At 33.3% G+C, this 11,942-nt stretch overlaps 1 protein-coding gene across 1 annotated transcript; it reads right to left on the bottom strand.

Annotated features, from left to right (window-relative positions):
• Positions 1 to 620: 620 nt before the first annotated feature.
• LOC141486894 (uncharacterized) lies at positions 621 to 1,205 on the bottom strand. Its single transcript, XM_074185496.1, has one exon. The coding sequence runs from the start codon at positions 1,203 to 1,205 to the stop codon at positions 621 to 623; it is 585 nt and encodes a 194-aa protein (XP_074041597.1).
• Between the last annotated feature and the right edge of the window lie 10,737 nt (positions 1,206 to 11,942).

The following is an 11,942-nucleotide window of genomic DNA, read 5'->3' as shown; positions in this document are numbered from 1 at the left end:
GCCTTGACTTCACTGCACAACAAAAAAACTTCACCAAACAACAACCAATAAAAAAAAGCAATTAATACGTCATAGTGGTGGGGGGAGGCCGAGAATCAGCTGTAAACAACTACTCATGGTTTTGAATATTTTCAAGTCATCAGCAAACATTAATACTTCAGAATGACTAATTTTGGTTTTGATATCGTTGACAAAGATATTAAATAGGAATGGCCCTAAATGGCTTCCTTGTGGAACTCCTGAGCTAACCGAGATTTGTTGAGATGTAAATTCTTTAATTTTTACAACTTGTGTTCTGTTATATAGATAATTTGTGAGCCATTTCAATAAATTACCAAAGAAACCGATTGCCTCCAATTTTGCACCGAGAATCCTGTGATTAACTGTGTCAAATGCTTTGGAAAAATCTGTGTATATCACATCCACTTGCTGTTTTTTCTCCAAAGCATTTAAGATATACTGAGAGTAGAGCAACAAATTAGTATTGGTCGATTTGCCCTGGCAAAAACCATGTTGCTCATCAATTATAACCTGATTCAGAGGGGTCTTTATATTATCGCATATGATGCTTTCCATCAATTTAGGTATAGCACTCAATATGCTAATGGGGCGAAAATTTTTTATGTTTGCTCTGTCTCCAGACTTATATATATAGGCGTTATGTAACTCGATTTCCATACAAGAGGGACCTCACCTAGACTGAGTGAAGCTGTAAAAAGCAAAAATAGTGGTTTTGTCAGAGTAAATCTACAATTTTTCAATAACATTGTTGTAATACCGTCAGGTCCTGGACCTTTATATGGATCCAATTGAGATAATTTATTACAAATAATTTCCAAACTAATTGCACAACTATTCATTTCCACAGTCTTATCAGTGGTGAAGGTTGGAATTTCATCAACAGTATCAGGCTTGTACACAGATTGAAACTGTTGTGCGAATGCATTTGCAATATCATTACCATTGTCGTAGGTCAAATTATCACAATACATAGTCTCAGGTAAGCCATTATTTTTCCGTTTGGTATTCACAAAGTTCCAAAAATATTTAGTGTTAGATGCTATGTTATTTTCAACTGTTTTAATGTAATTTTCATAACCTACTTTGCAAGCTGATTTGCACTGAGCTCTAATATTGGAAAATATCAGATAGTCATCCCAACTTTTGCTAGTTTTGTATGCTTTGTGAGCTTTTTTCTTTTCCATAGTTAGCACCTTCAAATTAATGTGAAACCAACGGGGAGGCGGACGGCAGGAACAAAATTATGTATCCCGTTATACAAAATATCATAAAAACTTTCAGTAACTTGGTTAATGTCAGTTATGTTGCCAAGATATGAGTCCCAATCAATGCCAGCTAGATAGTAATTTAAGCCAACATAATTCGCATTTTTGAAGTCAAAAAGAAAATCTTCATATTCTAGCTCTTTGAAATCATTAGGATTTGATATTGTTATTGCTAGCGCTGGATGGTGGGTATCACATGGCAACAAACAGTCACTAGACCCTTCTACAATACAGTCATTAGGTTCGTTTGAAAATAAAAGATCTAACATAACACCATAACAATTGTTAATATTATTTAATTGAAAGAGATTATAAAAAGAGAAGCAGTCTATCATTGTTTGAGCTGCAATATTGTTATTGTTAAGGGCAGATATACCCAGCTCATCATTAAACCAGTCAATATTCGAGTTATAATCTCCTAATAAAAAGAATTTATGCTGAGGAAACCTATCTAATACACTCTCAACACTGGCACAGTGGTTTATGTACAAATCAAGATTGGAAGCTGGAGGTAAATAAACAGCACCGATGATGACTTCCAAGCCATGGACCGTTGTACAGACAAAGATTTGTTCTACATTCTGCACTTCAACAACAATGGATCTTGAGAAATGATTTTTTTTATTGCCACAAGGACTCCTCCACCTCTAGATTTGGAACTGGTTTGAGGTGATTTTGATAATACAACTCTACTTTCTTCATTGTTTTAACTGGAGAGTTACCCTTAGTTAGTTTTTTTGTACAATTTTAGGTATCCCATTGATATACCTTATCGTGAGATTGGTCTCTCCCTTGGCAACTCTGGTGTTGAGTTGTTCTCTCAGATCTTTCAAATAAGTCAGAACTAACTTTTATATTATGTTGAATTTTATTTTTGTTTTTCAAGATATTCAGAACATCATCACTGTTTTTTAGCAAAACTTTAATTGGTCTAGTAGTGCTACTAGATTTGCCGATCCGGATTACTTTTATGACTTCAATATTGAAGCCCAATTCTTCAATAAATTCTCGAACTTTATTAGTATCGTGAACTATTTTCTCCTTAACAATGGTTGAAGAGGATTCTGGGATATTATACACCATTAAATTGTTAGCCCTTCTGCGACGTTCTTCCAGTTCGAATATCATCGTTTCCAAGTTTATAGAAGAGTTTTCAGAGGTGTTATCTATCAGATTAGAATTTATTTTAGTGACCAAGTCATTAACCTTTTTCTCCAGGGCCTCAATCTGTCTTTTCATAACTGGAACCAATTTGATACCTTCCAAGCATTCATCACAGAAAAACTTGAGTACTCTTTTCGTCTTCAAGACCATACATTTAATTTCAGAAGCAGTAAGATCAGCACAAGTGTAATGGATTCTTTGATGACATACATCGCAAACACAGAATTGATCATCATTAATAGATTTTTCACACTTTAAACATGTCATGATCCTCTTTGAAATGTATTAATTCCACGACACTGTATACTGATAAGTATGTAGATATGGAATATTGTTGATAGTTTTTGCCTGGAGCAAAATAAAAAAGAAACTAAGGTTTTTATTGGTAAATTTCACGAATTTTGATAATAAATTGTTAATTATCATCAAGTTTCTGCTTCACCAATAACAGCCGAACCACTAATTATTGAATCAACTGAACCATCACTATTGATATTATCCAGTTGCACAGAATTTTCCAAAAACCAACGTATCACCAATGAAAAATCCTCAATTTTTAAGGAGCCTACAAAAATGTGTGTTAGCTCTCTGATTTCATTCACAGTAATTGCTTCATTTTTGTTCATCATAACTACTAATATTAATCTATTTTTATTTGGTATAACTTTTCCAACTCTAAATATTGTAATGCTGTCAAGATTAACATTGATACTGACTTTCTTTATTATTTCCTTAACTACATTTGCATCTTCTTCTTTTCTTTGCAAAGGTGTTGTTGCCTGCGCCTCTCTAACATGAGCTACCATGATATTAGCTTCTCTTCTTTGGCGTTCTAGTAGTTCCATAATGATACTTTCAGTTGGAGTAGTTTCACTAACTTCATTTACCTTTATCTTCTTCACTTCATTTCTAAGATCATTTATTTCAGTTTTCAAAGCCATCTTTTCAGTTATTAGTGATTTAACTTCTGTTTTGAAACTTTTCATTTCTCTTAATAGTGCCGGAACATTCCTGAAGGAAACTCGGCATTCCTGACAGAAGTACGTCAATGTTCTTTTCGTCAAGACTACAGCTCGAAGTTCCGATGAGCTTAACCCTGTGCATTGTTCTGACGGATGTTGCGCACAGTGACAACTGTCACATACAGCATATTTATCTCCGAGATCTTGATTGCATTTTATACACATATCAGACATCCTAATGGCCATTTATCCTTAGTGCGGACCTGGTAGAATTTCTATGCGAGGAATTTACCTCTTTTTTTTGCTTTGGAGATAAGGTGCTTTTTGTTACAGCCAACAAAAAGTGGTCAGTCTCCTTGAATTAGTTTATTACACCAAACAACTGCAATTTATGACACTTTGCAGATTGAAATTTCAATAGATTTTTACTATTCCACACACTAACTAAGATTACTCAATGGATGGAAAAAGAAATAAGAAAAAATGACCAATTTTAACTATAGAAAAAGCCAAATAAATCAGGAGCACAAAACTAATGACACACCTGCTTGACTGAAAAAGTTCAAATATTTTATTCAACTAGAAACTTTTTTCTGGAATGTCAAGTAATCTATAAGGATATTACTCAAATGGATACTTTTATAGTAACACCATTTTCACGATTGAATTGGAAATTGAATTATACGAAAATCACCTCTCCTTCTTATCAGTTTAAGTTTCTATTGGACACAGAAAACATAGACACAGAAGAAAAAATACATTTGCAATAATTTCTTTAAAAATATTATTTAATTATACGTAATTTACTATTTCTAAATCAAGTGTGTTTATTGACAAATGAAATTCATTTCAAGCAATAACTGGTCTTGAATTCCCCATTAGAACCTTCGTTGGATTTATTTGAACCATGGTTTACTCAAACCTTCCTTGAAATTTTACTTTGACACTGTAATGTAATGTAGGTAATGAAACAAATCTGTGAAAATGACAGATTGTTTGAAACATTCTGATAATCAACAATAAAATTAATATTTCCAAATGAAATTTCGAAAATTTCATCTTTCTCAACAAAACTACACAGTGGGTTCTGGTAAATTCCTACCGGAAAACAACTACTTTCCGGCGAATACCACGTTGGATATTGAATTATATCCGACAGACATTTATGCAAGATAACTGTTTAATCTCAAATCCATTTATGACATTTTTCACCTCTCTTCTACAAGGTGTTATGTGAAATAAGAGTTAAATGGGAAATCCTAATGCAATACCCTTAATTACGAAGTACGATAGGAAGCCCGCATCACGTGTAGCTAGCGCTGTATTGTAGACAAACACAAAATTAATCTTTTCTGATTGATTCGGTCATTACTTGATGAAGATCCATAGTAATTTCATGAACTACACTTTACGATCTGATCTTCACAAACTTTATGTTCAAAAAATATATAACGACATGTTTCGCTAACACAGTAGCTTTTTCGTAGTTAATTGAATACTAACATATATTTTTTGAGAATAAAGTTTGTGAAGATCAGATCGTAAGGTGTAGTTTATGAAAAATCAAAATAACTCGTTTCCCACCACCAAATGTATTTATTGGCTTTGTATAATGCACGAAAGATTGTGGGACTCCTATGAACCGTGTACACCCTGCACATTGTATATAATTATGCACATATACTCGCAAAGTCCTAACTGACCAGGCTTCAAATATTCCGTAAGGATACTGAATCTTGTAAATAAAGTAGTGAACTTGGTTCAAAAGAATTATTTTGGCTGCACTACTACTTAAATACCCCTTTAGCAGTCGAATTATGGGGGTGCTAGTTGAAAAAACCCTTTCACAAAAATCAAAAGTGAGTTGAATTTGAAGATTTTCAGGTCGTTTCGAAATATTTGAGGTATTGATGATGAAAATCCATTTTATATGCCTAAGTGTGGTGGTGGAAATGAAAATAGATTGCATTATATAGGTTGAATGCTTCAATTGAATAAGATTTTCGAAATAAGCAAACACTTCATGATTTGATAAGTAGAGAAATTGCACGAGCTTAATATTCTGCAACCTAGAAAATACGAAACAATGTGATTGTATTTTTAATTAGTAACCTAAATCTTAATCTCATTTTATGTCAAATGTGTATTTAAACTTATCTTGACACAAATGATGATCAAAGCTTTCTGATCTCGTCTTCGTCATCGAGAGCAAAAATGAGTGGAGCAATCCAGAACAGGCTGCTCAGAACAGGCTGCAAATTAAATGTGTTTTATCTATAATTTTGCTTTCAATTGAAGTATTTTTCGTTTGGATTCGCTTTTGTGAGTTTTGCAACCGAACATGCAGTTGAAGTTGCAAGTATATGTATTTCACCTTCAGTTTTTTTGTAATGTCGAAAAGGAGAAGGTACTTTTTAATTAATCAATCAAACGGTTTTATTCAGCTTGTCCTGTTTGTTTGTTCATTAATTTATTTATACCTACATTTATTTATTTGGGTCAAATTTAGTAATTGGAGTTTGACTCATTTCCTGTTGATAATTTGATCTGATATTTGGTACACATATTCAGTTTTGATGACAATACAATTTAATTAATTCTGTATCATTGTAAATTCAAGATGGCCGCAGCTACAAAATTATATATTTTTATCCCAACAACTACCTCAATATGGATATCAAATGACAAGGCTTGACTGGTAGAATAGTAGTCCACTCTGAAAAAGATGCAAATTCAAGCTATAAAATGGTGAAATACATAAATACACAACAACCTCAATATGTGTATCAAATAACGGCTTGACTAGAAGGTACTATAGTGGTACCTACTAATCGAAATACAAGCATGGATCTTTCATCCAAGTCAAAATTTTGTATCGTGTTGAGGACTGTATGGCGTTAGGGTGGCTACAAATGATACGTCGTTAGCGATACATCACCCAAGTTGAGGTAAAAGGTTATAACGTGTCTAGAACTCTGTGGCATTGGGGTGGATTAAAATTAGAAACTGAAAACTTGAAAATGTTACGTTGAACGATTTCATCAAAAAAATAATAATAATGATGTAGGTAATCTACTAAAAACTGGAAAATAATTTGGAAGGTCCTAGGTAGCAGTCATCACACCACTCTCCTCAGTAATCTACGGTATTGATGAGATATGTAATTTTAGAATTAGGTGCTCACTAGATAAATAATAGTAAACCTAGATTCCATAATGCCTATGGGGCTTATAGATCTGAAAACCAGTATGACCGATGGACTGAGTTTTTACAGTACGTTTCCCAATAAATAAGGGCATGAGAATAAAGTGCTAATTAGATGTTCATTAGTATTAATTTATAGTAAACCTAGATTCCATAATTCCTATGGGGCTTATGGATCCGATAACCACCATAATAGACCCGATAACCACCATTTGATTTAATATAAGAAGTGTGAGATATTATCTTAAACGGACTAAAGAGAAGATTTCGAATTTTAATTTTATTACTATAATAATACAAATAATTGTCCTCGCAGGTTTTCAGAGCTTCATACATCTTCATCTGTTAAGTCGACAAAAAAGGATCAGAGCTTCTTTAATGAGAATTGAATTTCCGACAAGAACAGAAGCTTTGAAATTTGATTCAAAATCATTTTCGTAGTTCTACTGAAAGAGCACGAAAAAAATTGTTTTTCGTGCTATTTAGAGAGAAAATTATAAATTCAGTGAGATATCGAGCTGCACTTCTGAAAGAATTTTTGTAACATTCAAAAAAAATTCTAGGCGGTAAACGAAAGACTGTTTTTATTTGATCACTCCATTCATATAGACTATAGACCAGTGGTCGCCAACCTCTTCAATGTGTTGATCTACTTTGTTAATTTTGGAATAAACAGCGAGCTATCCACACGGAAGCCACGTAACGCAACGTAAATGAAATAATCCACAGTTAATTTATCATTATATGTATTTATTTTACTATTTAACTGGTAATACATAATACATAGGTACTAATAATAAACTAATAACTAATATTACTAGTACGTACTTGTTCATAGCTACATTCCTACCTATCAAACGAAGGTGTTTGAAAAATAAACACAAACTTTTATCCAGCAACAACGGCATGTCACGTATGATTTAAAAATAGTTAATAATAACAACAAAAAAGTAACGCACTATCATGAACATAAACATTAAAAAATAAAAAAGCATGTTCAATGAGAAGGCTGACGCTCAAGACTCATCGATAATTTTTTTAATGGTTGCAATATAATTTGATGCAGCCATTCGAATACAATTATCCAAATGTTCATCTGTAAGTCGATTGTGATATTTATTCTTAATAAACTTCATATTGGAAAAAGAAGATTCAAACAAATAGGTTGAACTGAATAATGCTTTCACTTTCAAGGCAACACGGCATAGGACTGAATATTTGTCTTTACTTACAATAGGCCAGATACATTCAGTACTTGAGACTAACAATGTTAAGGCTAAATCATTTTGAAACTCAATGACTTCCATTTCTGTTGCAGCGATGTCTTCGCCAAAGTTCTGCATAACACAAGTTGCAAACTGTTGGATATCAATTTCCATAAAGGGTGAAACAACAAACTGCGCTACTAAAGTCATTTCATTGAAATCCTTAAAACGATTTTTGAAGTTATTCTTCAGGGTAGAAATTATTTCTACATATTTGTTGTCATAGGGTTCTAATGGATTTTGAGATATTTTTTCTGAAAGAATAGGAAAATGGTTGGCATCGCTGTTAATTAGGTTTTGTTCCCAAAACTCCAGCTCTTTGATAAATGCTTTTATAGCAGAAATCATTTCCGCTAGTTCTTTGTCTCTCCCCTGAAGCTGCAAATTAAGTTCGTTTAATTTCTCTGTAATGTCCACGAGAAAACCAAAATCTCTAAGCCAGATTGAATTTTTAGTTCCGGAGTCGGTTCATAGCGTTGTTTGAAAAATTGAACTATGCCAGATAGGACATCATTAAAACGTTTCAGCACCCGTCCTCTACTTAACCATCGGACTTCAGAGTGAAGGAGTAGGTCCCCGTATTGACAGTCAACTTCATCGGCCAAGGTTCTGAATAATCTTCTTCGTAACGCTTGAGCTCTAATCTTGTTCACAATTTTTACCACCAGTTTCATAACGTTGTTTAGTTTCAGGAAATTTCCACATAATGCTTGCTGATGAATAATGCAGTGGTAACAGAGAAATTGCGGAAAAGTTTCATCTTTACGACATAACGCCACCAGACCCTTATCACAACCCACCTTAGCTGGAGCGCCATCGGTTGTCAAGCCTACCATTTTCGATATTGGAATTTTCTCGGAAGAAATAATATTTTTTAAATGAGAAAACATCATGTCCAGTAGTGTGTCCTTTCAGTGGAATGGACTTCAAAGATCTTCAATCGTAAAATCACTAAAAACCATTCTGACGAACACGGCCATCTGGCCAGTGTCAACGACATCTGTTGATTCATCCAGTTGAAGTGAAAAATAAACACAGTTATCTAAGTCAGTTCTTAACTGTAAAAAAATATCATTGCTCATTACTCATCACGTCTCATCACTGTATTAGCAGAAAGTTGCATAGATTTTTTAGCTGAAACTATCTCGTCTTCATTTCTAAAGTTGGCAAATAACGAATCAGCAGCTTCTAAAAACGCCTGTTTTATCATTTCCCCGTCTTCATAAGGTTTCTTTTTTTGTGCAATTATCTGGGACACACGGTACGATGCTTCAGTTGCAGCCTTATTTTTGTCGACTGTTCTTAAAAATATTGATTGTTGTCCAATTAACTGCTTTTTTAACTGTTTCAGTTTCTCCTTTCTGGCGGCAGAATGTAGTGGGAATGATTTTTCAAAATTAGAATGTACAGTTTTATGATGTCTCTCAATATTTCCTTTTTTAGCAACGGAGACCGAAGTATTACATAACAAACACATATTTTTATCTTTAACTTCTGTAAAAAAGTATTGTTCTTCCCATTCCGAATGAAAGTGGTATGTCTTTACCTTGTTACAACGACTGCCATAATATTATTTTTGTTGTTCTCTACTAACCCAACCGCTGGACGTTGGTTACGCGTTCAATTTTAAACTAAGCGCAATGTCGCCGCGCCGTGCGTATTTTCCCGTTCAAAGCAATCCAGATCGTTCTCGAACACTAACGCGCTGGTCCGGCTGGTCGGTTCTAGCCGATTCTAGCTTGATGGCGTCAGCGGCAGATCGCTCACCGCAACGTTGCCGCTGTTTATGTTTAATATTATGACAATTAGATTTTTTTGTGGAATTTTCGGAAGCTTCTCTGATTTTTGCAGTTTGTATTTTTTAAATTAAAATCGTTGTGAGACCTACCAGAATTGCCTCCGTGAGCTACCGGTAGCTCGCGATCGACAGGTTGGAGACCACTGCTATAGACGAACCAGTTGAAAGTCATCTTGCTCAAGAAAAAGGATGTATTAAAGTATAACCATAATCGCAATAAATGAAATATTTAAATTGATTGTATACAAATTTCTGATGATACAAAAGGATAAAATTGGTTCTAGAACACAAAATATTTATTGTTACCAGTTACTCATTTTTTAGTTAAAAGTTACAGGAGATACTGGAGAAGTTTGGCTTATCAAAATACCAAATTGGATTCCAGAATAAGGTGCTATATGATTTAATGAAATTTTATATTTTAACAATTATTTTGAAGCAATAAATGATATTTAATTTACTGAATACAGCTTTACATCATTCAAAATAATCTACATTACACTTAATGTACATGAAAAATTAAAAAGTAATCTAAACATTTAAAATACTAGCTAAGTAGTTTCGGAAAGCATGGCCTGGTTCGTTCTAGCCTTCATTAGTTTCTTCATCATCTTCATCTTCTACTAAATTATCTGTTACAATAGGTTCACTTGTCTGGTCCAAATTGATATCCTCATCAATAGTTAGATTGTGTAAAACACAGCAAACCCTAATTAGATGGCAAATGTTTTCAATTTTTTTCAATTTGACATGGTACAACATCCTAAATCTTTGTTGAGTATACCAAATGCATATTCAATTACCACTCTACTGTGACTTAGTTTTCTGTTATACTCTTTCTCAGTTACACTTAAATTTTCTCTGAATTTATATGGTGTTAATAAATGTCTTAAGCATGGATAAGCACTGTCTCCTAAAATGAAATTATCACCACATTTTTCTTCAAGAGATGATGCTAGAGATGAATTTCTAAAAACTCTTGAATCATGTACTGATCCAGGAAATCCAATGAATTGTCTCGAATCTTTTTTTATACATATGGTCACATACAGCTTGCATCTGCAAGCTGTATGTGACCATCTTCTTTACAGATGTAAAGAAGTGTTTATTGAAGAAGTTTTTACACATGAAACCAAATACGAAACGAAATATTCAAAAAATTATAACTTCAAAAGAGAGAAAGTTATATTTCAAAAACCAAAATTTCATACATGGAAATATAGGTACATGTTTAAACATAATTTGTGAAAATTTGAAAATAATAAGGAAATATATAGGAATCTCCGGAAATACATCAGATATGTCTATAATGATGAGAATACTTTGAATTTTTTAGGTTATCAGGATATGAAAATATCTTTTGAATATTTTTAAAAATGTTTAACATTCTTGCTCACTTACATGAATAGAATAATATTTTCTTCTATTGAAATAAGATACAGGATCGCCAGAGGGGGTATCAATTTTGATGTGGCTGCCATCTATGACTCCCAAAACACGTGGAAACCCCATGGTCTTGAAATGTTCAGTAATTTCTAGTTTTTCTTCATCAGTAGGCCATTTGATTAATTTTTCTGACAAACCAGAAATGAAGTATGATACTACTTCTATAATATTATGCAGTTTACTAATAAGTAAACTGCAATGTTACAATAGTAACATTGAACCTGTCTGCAACATCTCGGAATTCAACAGCTTCATGTCCAATACACCACAAAAATATCTGGATGCACTTATCAGGTGGGATAATTTCAAATCCAGTGCTACAATTAGGAAAACTTTCAGATTCTTTCAGTAGTAAGGCCAGTTGAGACACTACTTTTCTGGGCACTCTACAAAATAAATATTTTCATTATTGGCCATTCTCATTGAATATAATCTTAAATGAAACACTGTACCTATCACTCGCATAAATAAAATAAACTTTAACAAACGTATGAGCATAACATTTTTTAAAACAATATTAATACATACCTAAAATGCTGTTTGAATTCCTCATCATTAAACAAGGCCACTGTAGTTTCACTAGAAGTTGAAGAATGGTTCATCATCGTCTGAAGATGAGGATGATGATGAAGACGAGGAAATACTTTTAATCATGTCCATTTTGTTATGTAGCGTATCCTTGTAGTCAGTTCAAATTTTATCTAACTAACCTCAAATCTCAAATAGCCCAAACAAACTTCCACATGAATGCGCATGAGCAACGAGAACAGTTCTGAACAGTTCAGCCTCGAGAACAAGAACGATTCGGGACGGTTCA

The sequence above is a fragment of the Leptinotarsa decemlineata genome, unplaced genomic scaffold (genome assembly GCF_025532065.1).
Source record: "Leptinotarsa decemlineata unplaced genomic scaffold, Ldec_3_MD MMD2_tig00026375_RagTag_RagTag, whole genome shotgun sequence".
Lineage (NCBI taxonomy): Eukaryota > Metazoa > Arthropoda > Insecta > Coleoptera > Chrysomelidae > Leptinotarsa > Leptinotarsa decemlineata.
The sequence above is the reverse complement of the archived record's forward strand: the minus strand, read 5'-3'. Positions and strand labels throughout refer to the sequence as shown.